The following is a 25359-nucleotide window of genomic DNA, read 5'->3' on the forward strand; positions in this document are numbered from 1 at the left end:
TCTCTTCCCCAGGCTGAACAAGCCCAACTCACTCAGCCTGTCTTCATAGGAGAGGTGCTCCAACCTCTGATCATCTTTGTGGCCCTCCTCTGGACTCCAACCTATCACGCTTTTCTTAGCTCTTTTCTAATCCTTAAACAATTTATCAACATGATCTATGAACTTCAGGCACCTACAGTGTAGAATACTGAAGACAATAACCTAGAAACAGTCATGATACTGCCAAAATAAAGAACTACAGGATTCTTTCACACTTCAACAAAACCAAAAACCCCCAAACTGACAGGCCTTTCATGTACTAACGAAAAAAAAAAGGACAATCAGAAGAATCTTATTAAATGCAAAGAACATGAAGACAACTTCCTATTTATTAGATTTCACTGAACGAAGCTGTGTAAATTAAAGTCTTAATGAAAAGAATAAGATGTTTACAAAATATGTTTTTAAAGGCTAAACATGCTGTAAGTCAAATATACAAGTGGAATTTAAAATTTACTGATACTGGTTAGGTATGCTATTCATATTGCATTTCAGCTGTAAGACAGTACTGAATGTGTCACTAATAGACATGATTCCCAAGAGGATTAACTTCGATCAGCTTAACACTAAACAATATGTTTTATCCCCAAAATAAAATAAAAATGACAATGTAATTTCTAAGGGTTCATTCGCCATACTGAAAAACATCACCTAATTTTTCAAGTCCCAATTAAAAAAACCCAGCATTGTTCATAAATGAACCATGCATAGACATGCATGTCTATGTACATGCAAAAGATCCCTCACTGGCCACAAACAGCGGTGTCAAGTTCTGCTAGGCAAAACAGTTTACACGTGGGGGTGCAGTTTGCCTGTTTGCTTAGCCTTAGGATGAGAAGAACCTACCCAATTTTTTCTTCTGAAGACATGATTACTTCTGACAGTTTACTAGAACTGCCCTGCTACTCAAGAAATGCAAGACAAGGCAAAGCTTCGTACTCTTACAAAATATGTATCAGTCTTAGGATCTTACCATGATTCACTATCAAAATATAAACCTAACCACAATTTAGGTAGAATTAATTTTCCTTTTCCCAGTTCTTCAACATCAAAAAGATTAAATCTTATTTTCATGCAAGTGAATGAAGGTTTTACTACTGACTACAATACAGTCACATTCTACTCTTGGACTCTCACTTGCTTCTCTAGGACTCAGAAATAATGCCCTTTTGCTACTCTTCCATTAATACTTATAACTGGCTGTGCTTACACTCTGTCCAGGCAGAAGAAAACTCTCACAGCAGAGCTCAACTGACACATCCTACCTACGTGTACAGAGTAAGCACCACTAACACTAACCTAGCTTATACTGATGAAGCTGTGATGTGCTCTCTCAGTAGTCCTTTACTTGGGGAGCAGAAAAGAATCCAAATTAAAAAAGGAAATAGTATAGCAAAAATTACTTACAACAAGGGAGTTCATAAAATTTGTTGCATTTCTGCTCACACAAAATACAAACGTATACTACGATATTGAAGTTGAACTTCATATAAAATGAAGGTTAAGAATCTTTCCTTTACCGAACTAAATGCCTTAGAGACCCAGTTCGTTATAGTCTTCACCTTTAATGCGAATGCAGGAACTGCTGCATGTGTCCGCCCAACAGTTTCAGGCAGCAGTTCAAGAGTGCCACCTAAAGAGCAAGAGGGAAACTGCACGCCTGTATATTTTAATCACTTCTGGCTGTTACATTAGCCAGCAGATAACCGTTTCTTGCCCCTTTGCATAGGCATCATGGAGAACAGGTATCATGAGTCTACAGAAAGAAGCAGTGTCTGATTAAATTGCCTCCTCTACCCCTCCAACATTAATCTTAATTCTACTGTGGACGTGACACTCCCTTTGAAAGGCTGCCCTTCAAACAATACATGTGCAACACTGATCAGTAAATCAGTTTACCAACAACTCAGAAGTAAGAGCATGGCATCTTGCAGCATGAGGTCTGCCTGACTTAGGTGCGACAGAATCCCAGATCTCATGCTACGGCTTATCATTTTACTGGTTAACTTGTAAACATAACAAAAGAAATACATCTTGTTCCATCCTAATGAAGGCTATTTGTACAGAATTTTAAAAATGCTTTCATTTTTTTAAATAATTCTAGCTGCAATTAGCTATAGCCTAAATTATAAGATGTTTTACTGTTTAAAATCTGTGTCACAACAGTATTAACTATTCTCCCTCTCTGATTTAGGATGTTGACTGTTAGTGTCTCAGTCCCTGCTCTGATAGAATTTTATAGGTATTTCAATGGAATCCTACGTATTTCCCCCTCACACCCTGAGGCTAAGATGATTAAGGCCAAAATTGTCACTAGTAACCAATCTAATGCACCTAACTCTTCCGTGTTGTAACTGCTCCTACACCTCTTTGCTTCAATGTAGCTCCTGACAAACCTCTTCTCAGAAATGAATACAAACTAGCTAGAAGAAAAAGAAAGACTGTTAGGTCTCACTTAGGAAAGACACATTTAAACAGCCATCTGCGAGAAGACTAATGTATAACCAGCAAGGAATCATAAGGACTGGTTTGCAAAGATGAGAACACATGTTTTTTAGAGCAGAAAAGTGAGAAGGACTGCAGGCAGAAACACACTCATCTGTACTCTTAAATATGTGAGGTTATAAGCCAAGCTACATTAACTGCCTCTCAGCAGAGATAATTATCTGAGAACTATACCAACCAGAAGCCATTTATTTGTGGTTAACATGTGTGAACAGAGAGAATTTGTGCAAACATCTCTTCATATATTAACTATTTGGCTTGGTCATGTTACTATTCTTCCTCGAAGCTTCAGAAGAGGAAATGGAAGACTACAGAATACAAAGTCCAGTGAGCAACTGTCTAGCAAAATTAAGCAGAAATTCCATGTTAAGAAGTGAAGACCAAAACCTGCACCCTCTCAAAAACCAATACAGACCGCAACTAACTCTCAACAGGAAAAGGCCTTTCCCAGACATCTGGGATTCACCACTGGAGTCAGAAACATGCCTTGAAATTATCTCCTCTGACTTTTTTACTGTGGTTTGCAGACCTACTCTTTTTGCCACTCATCAGTAGGTGTTAACTTCTGAAAATGGAGAAGATATGAAAATCAGACAGTGTGTAACAGAGGGTGGGATTTTCTGATAGTTGAAGCATAAATGCCTACAAACAGTAGTGAAGCTGATTCGTAGACCAAAGGCTACTAGGACACTGGAGGGGAGGGAATAATAATAATAATAATTACTGATAACCTCACGGACTCTGCCTCCAGTCTGTATCTGAAAGAGTGGATAGAGCAAGGAGGGATACAACTACATCCTCATCTGGCATGGTATTACGAGGTGCTGTAATTCATACTTGTGTGTAACTTGTAAGACTTCAGGGCAATAAACTAAAAATCACTAGTTTTGTGTAATTAATAAAGCTGTCCATCCCCATGAGCTCTTTCAGATTGTCCTTCTTCCTCACAAACTTAAGCCATTGTTTTTCTCCACCTTATACAGCTTTCACCAATCTGATACTCATTTTTATAGGAATAAGCCTTCTTCAATCACCAATGTTGTAACTGCAGTCATTTTGTTGTATGTTTTCTCTCGGTGCTCCTTGCTGCTCCTCAAATTTCCGTAAAATTGCACTACTTTTCTTCAATCCCTTCATACATTTCTTCTTTGAGACAGTGTGTACTGACTTCTCCCACCCCAGCAAATGATCAGTAACAGCCCTGATCACACCAATACTTTCACTGAACTCTAATTACATACATCTACCACTTTTTGTTGCTGTTGTAGAGCACAGATTTCAATTGCCTTATTTGCACTCGTTCATTTGTACTCTCTCGAGTATTTTAAGACAGGAAAGGGAAGAGGGAAAGTATCCACCCTTCTGTGCTAAGACGGAAGATCCTGTCACAATTGGCTTGTGGTCTGTGGCACAGACCTCTTTTTTAATTTCCATGAATTGCAGGAAATTATGCCTAATGTTTCCTCCTTCAAGTCTCTTCGCTTTTACAAAAAGAAAAAAATATAGCTCCAAGTATTTCTGCATATTCTACAACTTTTAAATCTACTTTCTATTTTTCTCACTTGACCTCCTTTGCTGTTATTTTAACATTAGAAAATGTATCTTCACCTACTTCTATGTTCCTTAAACATTGTGTTCATAAATTAAGGATAAATTCATAACACTACACTTCTGAAGCTCACAGCAAAAAAAAAAATAAATATGTAAGTGAAATAGACCACAAAGACCTGCAGAACTAGCACAACATAAACATGAAATAAAATGTAAATGACAACATTAAATGGAAACTTACCCTGCTTGTGAGTTCACCATTCCAAATGAGTTTTTATGAGCTGGTGACAATGTCTGAATTTTGCTCCCACTGGATCCAGGTGAAGATAGTCCTTTACTTGAAGAGGCACCTTGCAGTTGAAAGCAAGCATGGAAATACACGATAATGTAAGATTTTGCTGCTGGGATGATACAACTTATTATATTTTTTTAATATCAAAATTCAAAACAAGAGTTTTAGAAATATCAAGATACAAACAAGCATCAAGATACTAGGAAAAAGCAAGTATGTTTCCAAAAATTTACAGAGTATATGCAATTGAGTTGCATATGTTCTGCTTACATTCTGTTTAATTAGAATATTCTATTCTAATAAAAAAACATTGCATCTCAATTAGTTTCTTCAGAAAGAAAAAGGAAGGAAAAGAAGTCTAGAATGTCAAAGTGTGTACAGACAGAACATGTCTGATATCTCTTGGTATCTGAAATCAGAATAAGACCAGTGTTTGCACAATTATAATATACATGGCTTGTATGTTCATGATCATAATCATATTCAGCATACAAATTAGTTACAGAATTAAGCAACAGAGAAATACCAGGTGAGAGATTAGTATTCAATAAAATTATGCATTACTACACAGAATGATTTTGCAGGTTCAATTCAGAAAAAAGAATAATTTAACCTGATAAATAAAACAGAAGGTAATCCTGTGTGCTTAAGAGCCTCATTGGATAGATATCAATCAGTGCCCCTTCCAACTTCACTTTAAATGCTTTTACAAACCACTATATCAATTTCAACAATAAAGTATATATGTAAGTAAAACAAAGAAATATCAGGTCACAAAACCATTGGTTAAATTAAAAATTGTATTATGAAAAACAGACATGTCTTATTCACTCATGTAACACTGAACTCCTCTGAATTTTTTTACTTCATCAGTTTAAATCACTGGGCAATGCTGCAGAAATCCTTCCAGATATTAAAATCATATTACTTTTACTGCATAGGTTGAGAACAAATATGTGGAAAGGAACCGGAAAATCTGTAACATTCATTTCATACCTACAACAGTTTTGCTAACACCACTTGGCTGCGGTAAGCGTGATGATGATGGTGGTGTTGATCCTACAGAAGGCATCTTCTTAACTGCAGGTGGTTTGTACTGTAACAAAATACAACCTAGAAATTTAAGCAATTAAATCAAACTATCTATACAACATAATAGGTAGTTATCTCAGGTATTGTGGGAAATCAGGTAACTATTACCTGAGTAAACTGTTTCTGGTACAGGGTCATGCAAATGGTTTCCACTAGTCTGCTTTCTTATACATACAGATGATACTAGTAAGAAAGATTATCTCAGTGGTTATGTATTTTTTATTCACCCTTATGTCTATTTTCTGCTTTTCTCATCTTTTTCCATAGCTGCTCCTGAGATTAACATTATCACCTCATTACCAGTTAATTTTAAAAAGAATACTCAAGGGCAGGATTATTTTTGTCTGTCAAATTTTACTTTCACTTGTGTTCTCTGGACCACTCCCAGCACTGATTCAGAATACAGTCCAAGATCACTGAGTAACTGCTATTGTCTATTTAACTCTCCACAGCTTCCATAAAAAAAGTGCACTACCACCAAATGAAAACACACATACTCTTTAACCCTTCATTTGTTTCCATTGTAAGTTAACTAGTGCAGCTCTTACCTTTATATGCCTGAATTCTTAAGTTTCTTACTAGCCAAAATATTGCTGCCAGTTGTCCAGCAGTAGGTCATGTACCTTTGTCCACTTCAGGAACAGTCCTGAATTGGAGTCACAAGACTTGCACAACAGAAATTCAGCTTTTTTTCTTTTTTAACAAATACTGTGTCTCTACTTCCTGCTGCTACCCTTACCTGTCATTTTCACAAGTCTCTGAATTACACTTATGACTGGTTTTGGTTTTGCAACTGCTGCCATCTGATTTATGGATCTCTGCAACTCTCATAAGTAATAGCATTACAGAATAAAATGGTTAATTACATTTAAGAACAATACACCATTTAACAAGCTTGATTTGATGTTGAATGCAATCTACAAGTTAAGGAAAATGTTATCATTCACCTGTGTTCGAGTAGGAAGCTTCCCTTTGGTATCAGCTGCCAATTTCCCCTTATTAGTAATACGTGCTGCTTGTTCCTTACAGAAATTGATGTGTCTGTCAGCTGCATTTTCATTAAATCTCCTCTGACAATATGGACACTGAATGTAATCTTAAAAACAAAAAACTAACATTAATAGCATATTTTTAAAAAGAAACTGTTTTAAAGTCTTTTAAAGACCAGCCCCACCCCCAGAGAAAACTAAAGCCTCTTGAATCTGAAAATGAAAAATACAGATTGCTGGGGAAAAGAATATTTTCCACATGTAACACAAAAGATGTTCCTTGGTTTGATGGATAAGAATGAGTGGCTGAAGATCAGAAATAACCTAAGCAAAATCAGAAACACTTTGAGAGATATTATTCAGCAGAGAAAGTGGCCAAAGAGGTATCTGGACATGGCAAGGTTATCAACTGGAAGGAAGTCGAGAAGAGTAGAGACTAAACAAAAAAACCAAGCCAAACCAAAAGTAGAAACCAAAAAAGCACCACCAAAACACCCCCCACATCACAAACACAGTTCAGTTTGTTCAAGATATGAAAACGCATTAAAACCTTTCCCATACAAATAGCAAAAGACAACAAAATCCGTTTCCTCTACCAATTTTGAAAGGACTAAGAAATAGTAACTGCAATACTAGAAATCATAATTCAAGAAAAAAAAATCAGAAACAAACAAACAAACAAAAAAATCAGAGGAAATCCTACCAAAATTAGGAGATAACTACAGACATGCAAAACAGGACAATTGGTGGCTGTATTACTTTTTACAATTAATTTAGCCACATTACAAACAGTACTACTTGCAGGAACTAATTGAGGAAAAAAACAGAAAGGCTATGGAAAAGTTTAAAACACTGAAAGATCCCTCACCTGTATGCTCAATGTATACCCCTTAAGATACACTGCCCTTGGAAAGTGAAGTGTTTGGGCTGCAGTTTCAGACAGACACTTCAGTGTCTAGAGATATGGATGCTGAATTCCCTAGATTGCAGTATTCAAAATCATGAACCATGTAAACATCAACTTCAGAAGCGCTGGACACTGGCAAAGCAGATTAAATTAGCATGTTCCTAGGTGATTTTAGAAACATATCAAAGAAAACAAGGATTCAACAGTCACTGCCTCCAATATTACATTTAGATATTATACAATCCAAAATAAAATTTGGATTGCATTTTACTACAAATGCAGCAGATCTGGCTTAATTACCTACCCTTTTAAGTTAGTTATTAACTATTTCAAGTAAGTCAAATGACATAGTGGCCACCAAAGCATGAACTGTGACCCTAGAAGTGTGAGCAAAGGACACAGGAAGAACGCAGGAATCCCTCAGAGAAGTGACAGCATGGGAATCTCATGTGGTAACAATGAGAATTTTTTATTTATTTTACATAAAACTCCACTACCGTCAGAATACTCAAACATAAAACTATCCCCTAAGAGATAGATAGAGCCAAAGTTAAAAATAAATAAAAATAAAACAAAAACCAGAATAGATGAATAAAGCAGCTATGGAAGCCCCTAGATAATAAGAAAAGACATTTCTAGCTGGCATACAGCTCAACTCCCACAGAAGAATTTCAAAGCCCACTTAACTAAATGGATCAGAGTACAGAGGATTAATATAGACTTTTTTAAGAATCAGGGATTGTATCTTCCTCATTTTCTAAACTGCTTAGCACCAGTCAGCCACCTGGCTATCTGGAAGTACTGTTCGTACAAAAGAACTGTTAGGATTCAATATAAGCTCTATAAAATACAAACTAATCAAAATAAAGTGCAGTATACATATGCAGTCAAGTTGAGTGCTAACGGGGTGACCTAAGGTACTTGTTATTATCATGATGCTATTCCACATTTCTAAAGAAAAGGTGGGAGATCAAAGAACCAGCAATATCGCCTGTTTGCAAACTGAAAGCATGCAATTAAGTAGGAAATATTATACAGAACTCTTTCCTTTTACAGGAAAAAAGAAAAAAAGCAGTTAGTTAGAAATACGCATGCTAAAGTCAGCTGAGTAGGAAAGGATGGATACACTCTATGATACCATGCATAATTCTCCTTCACTCCTACATGTAAAGTGGAAAAAGAGCAACAGTAGCTGTCCCTGCGCTATTTTTGTTTGGTTCAATTTGTGAGACGAGAATCCACTGATTAATTCATCCATGTTCTCTTCATTCCCGGTTCACTCCTCCTGAGTTTTACCCACTGCAGCAGGATGAAGTCAGGAGACTAAAACCAGTAAACTCAGCTTGGAACAAGTAGAAAACAGAAGGAAGAAACAGAAGCACAGTATCTTTCTCTTCACAACTTATCCGCTTTCAAGTGGGCTGAACAGAGTTACTTCTCTCTCTTAAAACTCATTGTGACCTCTGGAACCAAGGGAGCACCATTTTAGTAGGTTTTCCAAGCTAGATTTAGTTCTGGGTGTTTCTGTCTAGGCTATTAGAATCATAGAATAGTAAGGGTTGGAAAGGACCTTAAGATCATCTAGTTCAAACCCCCCTGCCATGGGCAAGGACACCTCCCACTAAACCATGTCACCCAAGACTCTGTCCAACCCGGCCTTGAACACTGCCAGGGATGGAGCATCCACAACCTCCTTGGGAACCCATTCCAGTGCTTCACCACCCTCACTGTCAAGAACTTCTTCCTTATATCTAATCTAAACTTCCCCTATTTAAGTTTGAACCCATTACCCCTTGTCCTACCACTACAGTCCCTAAGGAAGAGTCCCTCCCCAGCATCCTTATAGACGCCCTTCAGATACTGGAAGGCTGCTATGAGGTCTCCACGCAGCCTTCTCTTCTCCAGGCTGAACAGCCCCAACTCTCTCAGCCTGTCTTCATACGGGAGGTGCTCCAGCCCTCTTATCATCCTCGTGGCCCTCCTCTGGACTCGCTCCAACAGCTCCATGTCCTTTTTATGTTGAGGACACCAGAACTGTACCCAATACTCCAAGTGAGGTCTCACGAGAGCAGAGTAGAGGGGCAGGATCACCTCCTTTGACCTGCTGGTCACGCTTCTTTTGATGCAGACCAGGATGTGGTTGGCTTTCTGGGCTGCAAGCGCACACTGCCTGCTCATGTTAAGCTTCTTGTCAACCAACACCCCCAAGTCCTTCTCTGCAGGGCTGCTCTGAATCTCTTCTCCACCCAACCTGTAGCAGTGCCTGGGATTGCCCCGACCCAGGTGTAGGACCTTACACTTGGCTTGGTTAAACTTCAGAAGGTTGGCATCAGCCCACCTCACAAGCATGTCAAGGTCCCTCTGGATGGCATCCCTTCCCTCCAGCGTATCAACCGAACCACACAGCTTGGTGTCGTCAGCAAACTTGCTGAGGGTGCACTCAATCCCACTGTCCATGTCGCTGACAAAGATGTTGAACAGGACCGGTCCTAACACCGATCCCTGAGGGACACCACTTGTTACAGGTTTCCAACTGGACATCGAGCAGTTTACCATAACTCTTTGCGTGCGGCCATCAAGCCAGTTCTTTATCCACTGAGTGGTCCATCTATCAAATTGATGTCTCTCTAATTTAGAGACAAAATGATCCTTTCCATGATCAAGCCTTATATTTCTTATCCGTAGCATTAGCTATTGGTTTTGTTTTACTTCAAAATGCATATGGCATTTCAAGATAGCATGTATGAATGCTGAATATTATGACTTTGCTTCTTACTATGAATTCACAATTACAATCCTAATACTGGGCTAATGCGTTTCCTGTGGAGAAACAAGGTAGGGAACACTCCCATCCTCACTTGACCACAGGCAGAAGCAAAACACATGCGTTTTTCTTGTTTTCCCAATCCTTCTGAAAATAGCCATCGAGCTGATCACATAGTTTAGCTCTCAGGACAAGAGGAAGAAATGTATTCTCCAATCTATCATAACATCTCAAAAGTTAACTGAACATTTCCTTCTCACTCACTTCAGACTGTATCAACACTTTCTACAGCTTCAGTTCTGAAGGCACCCTTCTTAACACAAATTCCACACATCTCATACCCAACATGCAAGTACTTCCACCTTATGAGGAAGGATCACATGCACACTAGAGCATGCACTGTATACATGAAACTAAATGTGAGTTCAGCAAGAAATGGAAGAGACTATATTTGAAGAACATAGCCAATGTGCATTCCTACAATGTAAATAGGTTGTGGGTGTCCAGCATCAGCAGCTAATTAAAAAGGCAGTCTGCTCTTTCTGAGCAGTTCCACTGTTATGGACAGAAACAATGTGTTGAAACTGTTCATCCAGCATATAGTTTATAAGACAGGAGTAAGCTGCAAGTTGCCCTTAATTATCTCTTGATTCATTAAAACAAAGTCATGGGCTTTGAAAGCTACATAGGATGGTAGCTAGCCAGACCCACAGTCACAAACCAGCATCTGCATAAGAATAATCAAATAGTTATCTTCAAGAACTTGTGATTATCGTATTCCAACAAATTCCTTTCCAATGCAAATTTTTATAAATTAAGTGGGGAAAAAAAAAAAATTCTCTAAAGAACAGATTGTTTTACATACCAGGGTCATATGATGGCGGAGGTGGTGGAGGGAGTTTTCCACCATCTTTAAGATTAAGTCCTTTGGCTGCTCGTATAGTAGCTATAAATTCCTCGTGCTTTCGTCTCCAGTTGGAAGGTTTTTTGGGTGGTTCTGGCTAAGAAGCCAAAAAAGAAAGAGCTTTATATGTTTGAAGCTCTTACTTCAAGCTGAGTACGTGCCTTATTTTAGTACACAACATTATAGTTCAATTTCTTCTAGATCCTAGTTTATCTAATTATCACAAATCACCAGCAGAAATAAGCCTTATTATAATGCATACATAGTTTGCTTAAAATGTTCATACGCAGAGTAAATAACATACCCGCGGCTTCAAAGGTTTTACTGTGGGAATGTCAGTTCCTTCTGCTCTCTGTCGGCTGGAATCAAATGTCTTCCTTTTCTTGGCAGAAGTTTTTTGGCAAATGGGTCCATGCTTTTTCTATAAGCAGAAGAAAACCAAAAAGTAGAATACAGAACTTAGCTTTGAAAACATAAGTTATTAACATGTTCTTTCCCTCTTTCTCAATATGCCAATCAGCAAATGAGGCCCAATTCTTGGTAAATCAGATCAGACTGCTTTCACTCAAACATCTATGCCAGCCATTACTTTTAAAGCGGAACTACATTAATTCATGACTGCATACACATGGACACAAAAATTTGGGCGATGAAAAATAGGGAGCATCTGTATTTGCTCCCTGCAAATAAAAAAAACCTGATAGTAGGTAACCAGCATCTGCATTGAGTGCTGTCTGATATCCACATTCATATTTAAGGACAGTCCAATTTCTATTAAGACTGAAAACCAAGTATTTTGAAGATGGCTAACAAAACACTTCATTTACTAGCTGAGACTGCATAATGCCAGGGCTTACATCTGCACAGGCAAGCAATAATTCTGTGACCCTAGAGAGGATCCTTTTAGAAGCATGTATTTTCATAAAGTCATGGGAAGCTGAAATAAAATTAATCTCCTTCTAAGGAGCTTCAAAATTGAAACAAGTGGAATTGATAATTATTTGGGGGGGGGGAGAACAACTCAAACAACAAACTAATAAACCCACAAACAAACAAAACAAATACCAAAACCCAAGCATCATTTGGTTTCTACTTTATTTAGCTACAGTGACCATTGCTTAACTCTCCTATCAACTTATCAGATCTAAAAGCCAACAGTACTCACTCACACCACTTACCAGTGCTGCTGGAAAGAAAGTCCTTCCACAAATCCTACATGGCAACAGATCTCCAGTTTGCACTGTAACCTCATCTTAAAACAAACAAACAAAACCATACTTATTGTTTTAATTCAGGATAAAAATTTATTCCTAGATGGCTAACCTCACATACTTCACAAAAGTAACAGTTGTTACTGTAAAAGTATATATTCTTTGAACTGTGCAGAGATCAAAAAGGAAAATGTGAGAGAAACAGTGTTGTTTTCACATAATCGGGCATAGGACTTCGCAATATTGAGGCTTTGCAATCTCAAGATTTTTCAACACTGGGGCTAATTACTAAGGGAACAAAACAAAGGGTTTGAGATACCATACCTTAGAAAGACACATTCTGTGGTTAAAGACAATATAATCTCTGCATGAAAGATACACTCTGTGGTTAAAAAGAATACTGTCTTTGTACAACCTATGAAACTAAGCAGGTGCAGGCTGGTTAAACAGTAAGTTGGGGCACCACATGTCTGCCAGAGAGTTATGAAATCAAACCATAAAAGGAGATAAATAAATAAGAGGAAGGGGCGTACAAAATCAAGTAAGGGGAGATGTAAACAAAGGTAGGACAGTTAACATGTAGATTATATACATTGGATAGGCTGTAAACCTTGGGGTACCCAACCAATGGGGAAACAAGGGAGGGAACTGGCAGACAGGATAGGAAATATAAATCATAGTTCTGCTTTTGCCGTGTGTGCCTACTTGCTAGGACACCCGTTCTTGCAAAAAGCTATTAATAAATAGCTGCTTCACTGCTACCCTGAGCTTAAGTTTTTATCTAGAGATCATTTCTCACAAAAAGATGATACACAACATGCCCAGTAACATGTCACCATAAATTCTGCTAATTTACAATACAAAACACTGCACCTTTAAAAGGATGCCTGTATGTCAATATGCAAACAACAAATTCACTGTAAGTCACAAGGACAGCCCAAATACATACCAAGAATAATGGTATTTAGTGGGTATTTCTGTGTCTTTGGAAAAGAATCACCTGTTACAGTACAGAGTCACATCCCATCACTTATTTTTCTTTAAGTTAAACTATTCCATTTTCTCTTCAAAAGAAAAAAATCTTTAATGCTATTTCTACCCTATTTTATGCAGATTATTACTGACAGTTTGCAAAAGCATTTCTGATGTTGCTATTCAAGCACTGGTAAAAAACACATAAATGGTATACCTGACATACAACAGATTCACAGAACCAGATAAAAGACCAACAAATCAAAATATCCAAGCCTATGCAAGCAAATATATTCATATAGTATGCATTATGCAATGGAGTCACGGAAGAGACTAAAAACTCTACAGGCTCTCCCAATAACTGGCATCTATTGTATTTAGTACTGCACCAGAGGGATAACTGGGATATTTTTATATCACATATTGTCCATATTGGGTTCAGCTGTAACAGTTATTTTTCTCCTTCCCAGTAGCTGGTGCAGTGCTGCATTTCAGCTTTAGCCCCAAAACAATGCTGATACCACACCGATGTTTTAGCTGCTGCTAAGTAAGGCTTACCCTGACCAAGGACTTTCCAGTCTCCCATCCTCTGCCAGTGAGGAGGGGCACAAGAAGCCAAGAGAAAGCAGAGACAGGACACCTGACCCAAACTAGCCAAAGGGGTATTCCATACCACAGCATGTCATGCCCAGTATAGAAACTGGGAGGAGTTACCCAGAAGGCCCAGACCACTGCTCAGGTTGGGCTGGGTATCGGTCGGCAGGTGGTGAGCAATTGCATTGTGCATCACTTGTGCTTACTGATTTGTTCTGGTTTTCTCCTTCCCTTTTGAGTTTTATATTCTCTCCACTTGTTATTTCCATTATTATTATTAATAATCATCATAATAGTTTTATATTATACTTTTATTATTGGACTGTTCTTATCTCAGCCTGTGAGGTTTACATTCTTTTGATTCTCCTCCTCATCCCTCCTGGGACGGGGAGGGAAAGGGGGGAGTGAGTGGGCAGCTGCATGGTTCTGAGTTACCAGCTGGGCTTAAACCACGACACATACGCATCAATAAAGAGGCAGTAAATTTGGATTAAGTTTGAGACCTACTAGTTGCTTTCTCTGTACTCAGCCTAACTACTGTAAACAATACAGCTCCCAGTACAAAGTTAACAATACAAAGTTAAAACAAAATCACATTGAATTGACATGTATTTTAGGCAAACTAGTGGCTTAAACTAATGAAGTTATGAACATATCAACATTCAATGATCATTCATCAGGGCTTTTTCCCAGTTCCCCAGTGGAAAACAATTTTCCATCTAAACATACATACTTGTCAATGAAGTGCAAGATCAGTCCTAAAGAAAATGGGTAATTTAACAAAATGTTTTATGGCAAATAAACGTAGATTCAGGCAGCCACGGTTCCCACTGAAAACCTTTTATTCTAAATGTAACCATTAAAACCAAGTGAGATTTCTAGTATCAATACATAACCATTAGGTCTTGTTTCTGCATTTTCAATTTCTTGAATGACATTCATCATCAGTTTGCAACTATGTATAATGTATCAATGTATCTAAGAAATCAGATTAACTTTATTAGATGAAATTTATTAGATGAAATAAATCAGAATTAGTGATCTCAAACAGGTGTATAGTATAAGATTAAGAATTTGACCAAGAGAAGAATTCTTTCAAATACCTGCATTAAAAAAAAAAACAAAAAAAAAACAAAAAACAAACAAAAAAAAAAACCACCAAACAAACAAAAAACCAGCTACATTTTCCACCATTTTCTTCTGTTCACTAAACTCTGGAATTCAAGCTTGTGTTTAAACTCACCATTAAAAGGAGACTTGATAAATGCTCACCTGATCGAGCGGTATTTACGTATCACATACCAGTGCATAACAAATGCTAATTAGCACTCGCTGCAACTACAGTTACAGAGGTGGATTTTCTTACAGTATTCCTACCCTCCTTTGCTGCTGGCAGGTACCCAATCACATCTGCCAAGAGCTATTTCTACTGCAACACCTCCTCCCCTGTAATACAAACCACTGATCCAAAACACAAAAGGAAGTTGTTTTAAAAAATCAGTTCATTCAGTTTTGTTGAAAATGGGAAGGCTACAGTCATTTAGATTTGCACACCTATCCTTTCAATTTTTAAATCATTCCTCTTTGATTTTTCCCCACCTTTAAAGTAAAAAAAAAAAAAAAAAAAAATTGAAAAAAATAATAAAATCACAAAACCTTAGTATTTCTCTCCAGGAGCCCATGAGCCTTCCCTAACAGAAGGGTTAGCAATGTCATCAACATGAAATCTGATAATTTAAAAATAAAACATTGGAATTGTCAAAGTTCCAGTAGAGTTGGTTTTGGTGTGGGGCTGTGGTTTAGGGTTTTTTTGTGTGTAGGTTCTGGTTCAGGGTTTGGTTTGTTGGGTTTTTTTTTTCCCTTTTGCTTTATTTTGCTGGGGTTTTTTTTAATGCATTAGATATCATGCATGAATGCCACATCACTTCTGGAACAGAAGTTAACAGAAATGGTTGTTACACTGGGGGAAGGAGGTTTAAATAAATAAATCAATCAATCAATCAATAAATAAAAACACTCAAATCAAGAAACATAAGGAGGGTTTGCTTGGCAAATGAATCTCATAATTGAAATTGGTAGTAAGATGGTGTCATGGTAATTTTCTTCAGTCTTCTTTAAGTCTTGCAACAATGCAGGGATCACCACCATTTTGGTTATAAAAACCATGGAAAACCCAAGATCCAGCAGCTACACTTCTTTCTCCTTTTATTGTCTTTAATACCACTAATCACCAGCACTTTGAATACTTGTATTAAACCTGAATGAACATAGTTAACCTGGAACAGGACAGACGTAATTATTACTGCTATCTAATCTAAACACATTTAGGGAAAAGAGAACTATGTTCAGAATGGTTAAGTGAATACCAAAGGAAGGAGTAGTATTTCAGCTGAAGTGATGCCAGAACTATGATATACAGCTTTACACCCTATTCTTCTACTGTCTGCCCAAGACCAGGTCTTAAATAAAAACACAAGAGTACAACCTGGTAAGATGCTGGGTATCTGAATTAAACAACTAGATTGGAAGTTTGATTAGCAGCACTACAGTTATTTCATAACCTGTGTTTCTAAACTGTCCCAGTCAGAGCTCCTCCTCCTCCAGCCACTTCCAGAGTATAATCTCCTTTCAAATCATGTTTTTCTACCTACACAGAAGTTATTGCACATTCCTTTTGAATATGGTCACAGTCTAGTTACCCATACTTTCTGATCCTGAAGTTGGAGTTTAGCTGTAAAGTTTCAGTGGACCTCAAAGTCTGACAGCATAGCTGTACAGTCAGTCTCTCATATGTAGCCCAGTGCTTTCAATACTCAGACAAATTTAGACCTCCTCAAAACCTAGATTTCCACAGAACTGCTTCCCCCCTCCCCCACATTCATATACAACAACTGATTTACAGCAGAAAGTGTAAGTTGCCAGTTCTCAGATTTATCTTTATCAGTACAATATGCGGAACCCATCAATACATACAAGTGCCATCTGACAGAGTCACAGGCATAATGCTAGCTCTTGCTGTCATGTTTACAAATTAAGCAGTTGTGTAAATAAACTCCACACCTAGATGGAGCAGAAGTCTTCAGGATTGCTGAACAGCTATTAATTGAAGTTTTATTACAGTTTTCTCTTTTGGAGAGCTATGTATACCCAATTATGTGTCTGCACTTAGATATAAAGTGCAGAAACCTTCAAAGAAACTAGACTCTGCTTAGTCTCAGTTACCAGTACTTTGTCATGTTGTAAAGTCTGACTGCCCTTCAAAACCTTTCATTTATCTGCAGCAGTGAAAGCACTAAATGACTTGGGCCAGTCAACTGTGATAATCACAACAATCAAGCCTCACTGAATTAAAACTTGCAGAAACAGTATAATTTCCAGCCTTGAGACTAGGTACCTATTTGAAATATGATTTAGAGCATTAATTTTTAAAGAGCATTAAATAAAATAATTAAAAGATCAATGTACACAATTTAGAAAAGTATACCAACAATGGTGTAAGTTTTGCAAGTTTTCATTATTTTGCCAAAAGGAATTCTGAAATGCAAACGGAAGTCAGATAAAAATGCCATACTGCTTAGCAACTGGCAGTATTTGGCATGCTTTGGTAAAGTCTACTTGATAACTGACAATGCACATGATTTACTCCACCAAGCAAATCCCTTCTTGCCTATGCTATTCAGCATTTTGCAAGAAGAGTTAGAGGAAGAAAGACAAAAATCAAAGTAAGCTCTGTCTCTTAGTATTCAACTGTTCACACACTTTGAAATATTTATACAATTATGTTATTCACAACTGTATAACAAATAGGAAACCAATCTACTTTTATCTATCTAGCCCTAACTTTAGAGGAAAGCCTCATGAATTCTCTTCTACTTCTGTATTGACAATGCAGTCTAATCTTGTATAAACCTGTCATTTCTGCTTCCAGAAGGTAATAAAAAGCAGCATAACTTCCATTCCTTCAAGCTGAAAAGCCTGAGTGAGACTTTCATAGTACCTCTGCATGTTTTGTATCAGCTGTTCATCCTGACAATGCAAGTGCATTATATTTGTCAAAATTACTGTTACTCCATTGAACATGACTCTGATGATGGTGAGTTTGGTACAACTCCCTTGAAAAAAACATATCAACAGTCATTCCATTGCCCTAAGTGATAATCTGGAGGAGGATTTGGTGAAGGATTTTTTTTTGTGACTGAGAAATTAATTGCATGCAGCCAAGAATGATTGTGATAGCAGCACACACAACTTGCATCATGGTGTACTCCCCCTTTTCTACAATTGTCTGTCCTTCTTTCTTCCCTTCCTCATACGAAGCATAACTTTTAATGTGGAAAACATACCAATGTCACACTAAAAATAACCAGCTCTCCTGGACTCCTCTCTAGGGCCATATCTCATGGGATTCTTTCACGCAGATCCCTAAACAAGTCAAAGCCTGCTCTCCTGAAGTCCAGGTTGAGATCCTGCTATTTGCCCAGCTTTCTCCTCTCAGGACCTTGAATTCAATTGTCCCACGGTCACTGTAGGTAAGGCTGCCTGTCCCTGGCCTTCACATCTCATAAATTTGTTGGTATGTCCTCAACAGGAATGAATCTCCTTTTCAGCTCCTCAATCACCTGCATCAGGAATTTGTCATCAATGCATACCAGAAGCCTCCTAGGTTGCTGGTGCCTTGCTGATTTGTCCCTTCAGCTGGTATTGAGCGGTTCAAGTATCTCACAATGTCCAGGGCCTGTGAATATGAGGCTTCTTCGAATTATCTGAAGGAGGCTTCATCTTTTTCCTGATCAGGTGGATTGTAGCAGACACCCAGAACAGCATTTCCCACATTGGTCTGCCTGCTAACCCTGATCCGTAAGCTCACAGGTGGCTCCACAGCAGAGCTCAGTGCATTCTCACTGCTCTCCCACATAAAGGGCAACTTCTCCGCTTGCGGTCCAGCTGGTTCTTCCTGAAGAGCCTGTATTCATCCACCTCAACAACACTGCAGACCTGTGAGCTGTCCTACACATGATCTCAGCAAGATGCTAACCCTACAACTGCATGCAGACCTCCAAATCCCCCCATTTCTTCCCATACTGTGAGTGTTAATATACAGACATTTTAGACAGGCACTCAGTTGTGATGATTATCCAGAAAAATCTATGGGAGCTTCCCCTGTAGTGCATATGGAACCACAACAAAACCAAAGGCAAATAAGCAGCACTATCTGATCGATCTGACTTCCAGATACATTATCCGGTCTTCCATTAATGAGCTTTAAGATCAACTAAAACCATTAGAAAGCGTGTGACCTGTGAAATCCATGTACATATTACACAATTCTGCTTTGGCATCATAAACTCACCATTCTTCTGTATTAGGCTACAATCACCATGATGACTGTAAGCAGGCAATCAAGCAAAGACAAGCTTTCTCATACTAGCCTTAAACCAAAACTGCTTTGCACCAGTGACCCCCCCCCAAACAATTCTGGACTCTACTACCCAAATATAATCGGACAGAGCAATCCCAATCTAAGTCTGCTTGCTTATCAGAATATTACTCAGCTAATAATAACATTTTAGAAACAATTCTGATAATTTTGATAATCTTCATTTACATTGTATCAATGCCCAGTTTGCTCCCTCCAGTCAACTGTTTACCATAGTCCTGGAACTCGATTACTAGATGAATCTAGTTTCTGCAATTTAAGTTAAAAACGCAGGAATTCTACAAAAACTACAGAAGAGGGTGTAAAATCTACTGGTACCAAGATGCTGAAAAAACTAATCTGAAAAACTCAAATTCCTGTCTACATATATTGCTTTGTTCTTTTAAAGGTAAAACATATTCTAATAACATACTTCCTCTACCAAAATGGCCTAAACTTGCCTTTCAGAACTTTCCTTAAGTAAAACACTTACTTTCAGTTTCTTCCCCAAAACACAAACATTAATCAAAAAATAAAAACATAATTGCTTTAGAAAAAGTAAATACATTGACCACAGGGTACTAAATGTCAAAATTAGATCATTTAATGGAGGTGCAAGCATGCCTAGTGAAACACAGCAATCCAATGCAGTCACATTTATCAGTGTTTTAATGGCTACTGGAGACAAAAAACTCCTTAAAAATAATACACATTAATATTAGTTTTGCATTTCAATCCTTAATAGTTTGCAACTTGCTGATTTAAGAACAATACTGTAAAATTAATTAAAAGAAAAAAAAAAATGCTGAAGTATTTCAAAAAGGCAAGAGCCTCTCTCAAATGGAGCTTAAGAAAATGGCTGCCAAAGCAAGGAAGCTGCTGAATGCATCCAGTGAGGCAAGAGAAAGATGAACACGAAAGGGAAAGGAAGACTTATATTATTTGTTTTCAAAACAGAAAAAAAATTTCTATACTATCAGGAAAAAACAGGATGGGGCATTAGCTTACTCAGAAATCCTGTCAAAGCAAGCCTAAGCACTTGCTTTCAACAGTTGCATTACCAACATAAAACCCCAAAGTAGAATGCTTGCACTGTGTGGGGTGGGGTGTCTCAGACATTATCAGTGCCAGTGAAGGGTCCAGGGACAAATGCTATTAAAGCACAGATCTCAGCTCTCACCAGAAGATGCTACACAGAGCAAGCCTTATTCTTATGAGACCTCAAGGGCACGCCCAGACTGCTCAGAGTCTAAATGCTTAATCACAGTAGTCCCTACTTGGCATCGGCATGGGAAAGCTCTGGGTTTGAGACTGCAGGCTATTTCCTGAGCAAGCAGCCACCCATCCCCTCCCAACCACAATCAGCCTTCCCTGACTGCTAGAACGCAGGCTGAAAGAGGAGGCTGGGGCTGGGTAAGTGCTGCCATTACTGACCAGAGAAAGCTGGACTTTTGCCCTCAGACACAGCTGCCCCTCTGCCCTTCACGCCTTAGGCAGCAGCAGTCCTGACCCGCTGGGATAGGCTGGGAACAAGTGTGGAAACCGTCATTTAGTTGGATCAAGCAGCTGTTGCCGGCATCCTCCCAGAAAAAACAACAGACTGGAGAGAAGCCGATCAAATGTCCATCACTGGACTGCTCCAGCTTAAACAAAGTCAGGAATTCTGTGCTTGGATCTCCTCCTCCATCTCCTTCAAGCAAAACAGGGAGCAACAGACATGCCAACATGACAGCTTTTTCTTGCCATCCAACAGTGAAAGCAACTAGCAGATGCTAACCCATCAAAAATGGTCCTGACAGCCAGCACACGGTGGACTACTCAGGAATGGATTTTTAAACTCACCTTAGAGATCACTGCATTTTCAGACACTGATGGTCTATTGCTCTGAGTATTTTCATTGGTAAATTAAATGAAAATTGAAAACCAGCCAAACAGCACACGGGCTGCAAAGTAACAAATGCTGAACTAGCGACTTCAGATTTTACATCAAATTTGTCACTTGTAATGACACAAGTGTGCATTGATTTCTTTTACAAAACTTTAAAGTTATAAATTTCACTTTCAGTATGAATCTAGTAATATAACGATACTGATATACAAATAAAATAATAAAGCAACTGACTTAAAAAAAAAGAACAGAAGTAAATTTTAGAAAAAAACCCTAAGTCACACAGAAACCTACTTCGCCATTTCACTGAACATTTAAACTTGCACGTAGTGAGAAAATGCAACCACAACACTGGAAATATTTAGCTTTTTAAATGTCACTAATGCAGCTCCATGAGCAAACTAACCATATTCAACTCTCCATCATATTATGAAGGAATCATAAACTTATTAATAGCATGCTCAAATAAACAGAAGCAAACCACATCCTGCATCTATAGTGTTGAGCTCCCTAACAGCAAAGCATTGGCTTCTGAGGGAGGAAAGTCCAGGCCAAGCATCCTGTGCCTGAGGGGGTCTTACACAGTCATAAAATCAGACTGCTGCCAAAAGACAAAGTCCCACCCTCCACCGTAAGCACACCCCTTGCGCACACAACTGCCAGGACCTGCTGTACAAATCAGCTCTGGGAAATGATTTTGGTGAGCACTAATATAGAGAGGGAGCAGTCCAAGCCAGATTTCAGAAGCAGCCCATACTTCCATGTCAGGCGGATATGACTGTGCAACTCTGCTTCTAAACACAAATTTAATCTAAAATGGCAACCAGCAACGTTCTTCTGAGTGGAGCAATGCCTGGAAAAAAACCATAATTCCCAATGAAGTAATTTATTATTGTTACTAGTTTTGCTTACGTTTTTCCTGTCTTAGGGCCACCTTTCTACAGAAACTTCATCTGAGCCTAACATAATGTGCATCAAGAGACAGCTCAAACTGAAAAACTGTAAATAAAAGCAAAGCCACTTGCTTCAAACGTTTTGACATAAAAAAGGAAGTATTTTATGTTGTGACGATTTGTTTAGAGAAGGAAAAACACAGCACAAAGCAACCCACAAAAATGCAAAACCACTATGTCCTTCAGTTTCAAAAACTTTAGCATTCAAGGATGCTAGATAACAAGCGTGGGATAAGAGTGTTCACAGTGCAATGCCATCTGAAGTTCTAGAAATGGCTTATTACCCATGCTATTCTCAGATTAATCTTGAGTGCTCAGAAGGAACATTATGAAAAAAATTCTTTGATAAGCTCTAACTTCTGAAAGTACTTTCAAGAAAGGGCTCACAGACTAAATATGAGATTTCACCCATGCTTTAGCAGTTCTTCCTTCCACCACACCCAGTACCTACCGACACACACACAAAATGTAAACCATTTCCAGCAAAGTCTGAAGCTGGACAAGTTCTACTGCAAAAATAGCATGTTCTTTTCAGGCTTCTGCTATTACCTGCAGGTCTACTTTCTGCCCACCCTCCATTAGGAAGGTGCTAGAGCTTATACAAACACAGCTGGCATAGCTGGCGTTGGTAAGTTAACTCACAACCAAATCAATTGATGGATGGGCTGCAGATGACATGCAGTCCCAACTGCAGTCAAAGACACAGATTACGCAAAATTAAAGCAAGTTTTCCCCTTCTGGACAGGCAACACAGGTTTGTCACAGGACTGTCATCAGAGCCAGAGTGCCTGATAAAGCATTATTTGATAAACACTGGACACCACCTTCAAATTTAAAGGCATTAATAGTCAGCAAAGCATAATGAGTAAATGAAATAAGAGAGCCTATTAGGATTTTAATGCCAAATCGTGCCCACATATATAGCTTTGATGAAGTCACTAAGTCTAAGAACAGTGTCTGATGACTGTAAAAACTGACAAAGAGAGAAGACGGGTATTCAGGCAGAATTACTTCTCCAACTGTGCTAGAAGGGATAAAGAACAAAGGCTAGCTTGTGCTCACTCCTATTCAAGCACTCAGTTACCTCTAGTGAAGCAGAGCATGGAAGACTTAATGACTGTTTTGCAAAAGTTACTCAGAAGAGGTCTGTGTTTTTTCTTAAGTAATAAGGTTAAAGCAGCTTGCAAACCACAGTAATGACAAGCCTACCGAAATGCTCAGACAGCAAGCTGTAACTTCATAAATTCCAACCTGATCATAGATATCTATGCTACGATGGCTGCTCTGGAGAGTGATGGTATCTTCACTAACGCAGCTGGCACAGGATAAAGTTGCAAAGGATAAACTCAGCAAATACATACCTAGACTTCACTGCACTGAACACTTCCCTACCATCGTAAGCTTATCCCAACACCCACGTTAGCCATCTGTTTGCAAAAAAGGATGCTTGGCAGGGATGCCCGCCTGACCCGCTGCCGCCCGCCGCGCAGCGAACCCTCCGCCAGCGGCGGATCACCGAGCAGGCTCACCGCGCCCCGAGCTCGGCCGCGGCAGGAAGGGGCCGGCGGGACACGGCCACAGACCCGCAGCTCGGCTGGGAGACCCGAACAGCGCCCAAGATAAAGCGCAGCGAGGCCGGCCCTGCCCGCCGCGCCTGCCCCCCGACCCGCCGGGCTCCGCGCAGGGGCCCCGCCGCCACCCGCCTTTGTTCACCACCCCCCATACACCCTGCCCCGCTCCTGCGGCACTCCCCCACCTCAGCCCCGCCGCCCCCCGCACTGCCGGCCGCGGAGCGACGCGAGGCCGCCGCAGGGGGTCCGAGAACAGGGAAGGCGGCGCCCAGGCCCCAGCTCCCAGCGCCGCCGCCGCCCAAGCACGCCCCGCCACAGCACAGATGCTCGGCCCCGACGCCCGCCAGCTGGCCCCGGTGCAGGGAGGGGACGCCCCACCGCTGCCTCTCACCTTCCAGCCCCTCCATAGTGCACCCTGACCAACAACCCTGGCCCCGCCGCTGCTGTGGCAACGCCGCCACCTCCCCGCCCGCTAACAACCGCCGCTCCCATTGGCCGGGCGGGCGGTGCGAGCGATCGGCCCAGCCCTCCCCCCCCCGCCGCGGGCACCGCCTGCCACCGCCCCGCTCCTGCCCGAGCCTTGCCCCGTGCCAGCTCTGCCGCTGCCCTGCAGCGCACCGCCCGCCGCAAACCCGCTGCCCCCGGCAGTCGAGCACCCCCCGGCCCGCCGCGGCCGCCCCTCGGCTGCACCGCGCTTGGTCGGTCTGTCTGTCCGGAGGAGCGGGGACCTAGGTCTGGGCGTCTCCCTGCAAAACCCGGCCTTACCCTAACGCTGGTACAGTCAGACTTGTCCTGTAGGCCAGGCGTTGAGGTTGTGCTGTGGCCAGGATCTTTGTTTTCCAAGAGCAGCCCTTGTACATGAAGACCAAAGAGAAACACAGAATGGTTTGGGTTGAAAGGGACCTTAAAGATAATCTGGTTCCAACCCCCCTGCCATAGGCAGGGACACCTTCCACTAGACCAGGTTGCTCCAAGCACCATCCAGCCTGGCCTTGAACGCTGCCAGGGATGAGGCAGCCACAGCTGCTCTGGGCAACATGTGCCAGTGTCTCACCACCCTCACAGTAAAGAATTTCTTCCTAATATCTAATCTAAATCTACCCTCTTTAAGTTTAAAGCCATTCCCCTTGTTTTGTCACTACACGCCCTTGTAAAAAGTCCCCCTCCAGATTTTTTGTAGGCCTTATTTAGGTGCTGGAAGCTGCTCTAAGGTGTCCCCAAAGCCTCATCTTCTCGAGGCTGAACAAGCCCAACTCTCTCAGCCTGGCTTTACAGGGGAGGTGCTTCAGCCTTCTGGCCATCTTTGTAGCCCTTCTCTGGATTCGCTCAAGCCGGCCCACGTCCCTCCTGCGTTGGGGGCAAGCGAGACCGAATAACCCTGCTGTTGAAAAAGCCCCGGAGCCACCAGTCCCTTGGGCGGGCGCGGGCAGCAGCCATGATGGTAGCAAGGTCCTGCTGCCCTTCACAGCTGCGAGCCCGCACAAGTGTGCTGAGGTGCAGCGCAGTGTGTGGCCACAGAGGTGCTGCCATGCTTCTAGGAAAGCAATGGGCAACCACGGGTAAAGCACAAACAATGGTTTCCGGGTTCATGGCCTGAAAATACTTGCAGGCAGTGGATTTCTACTCCTTTTACTTTCTTAATGGAAAGAGCTGCTCCTATAAAATTAGTATCTGAGAGTATCTCCTGCTGCGGGGTAACATCTGTGTAATG

At 40.3% G+C, this 25359-nt stretch overlaps 1 protein-coding gene across 2 annotated transcripts in view; it reads right to left on the reverse strand.

Moving 5' to 3' along the window:
- The window catches only part of ZC2HC1A (zinc finger C2HC-type containing 1A), a 37394-nt gene extending 13245 nt beyond the window's left edge, over positions 1-24149 (reverse strand). For both annotated transcript variants that reach the window (XM_030491359.1, XM_030491349.1), the window contains exons 1-7: positions 24040-24149; positions 12222-12295; positions 11348-11464; positions 11005-11140; positions 6427-6575; positions 5384-5483; positions 4337-4445 (exon numbers count right to left, since the gene is read on the reverse strand). In XM_030491359.1, coding sequence (XP_030347219.1) covers positions 4337-4445; positions 5384-5483; positions 6427-6575; positions 11005-11140; positions 11348-11464; positions 12222-12295; positions 24040-24055 — 701 coding nt within the window. In that variant the 5' untranslated portion in view covers positions 24056-24149. The remainder of the gene's footprint in view (positions 1-4336; positions 4446-5383; positions 5484-6426; positions 6576-11004; positions 11141-11347; positions 11465-12221; positions 12296-24039) is intronic.
- Between the last annotated feature and the right edge of the window lie 1210 nt (positions 24150-25359).

This window comes from Strigops habroptila, chromosome 1, assembly GCF_004027225.2.
Source record: "Strigops habroptila isolate Jane chromosome 1, bStrHab1.2.pri, whole genome shotgun sequence".
Classification (NCBI taxonomy): domain Eukaryota; kingdom Metazoa; phylum Chordata; class Aves; order Psittaciformes; family Psittacidae; genus Strigops; species Strigops habroptila.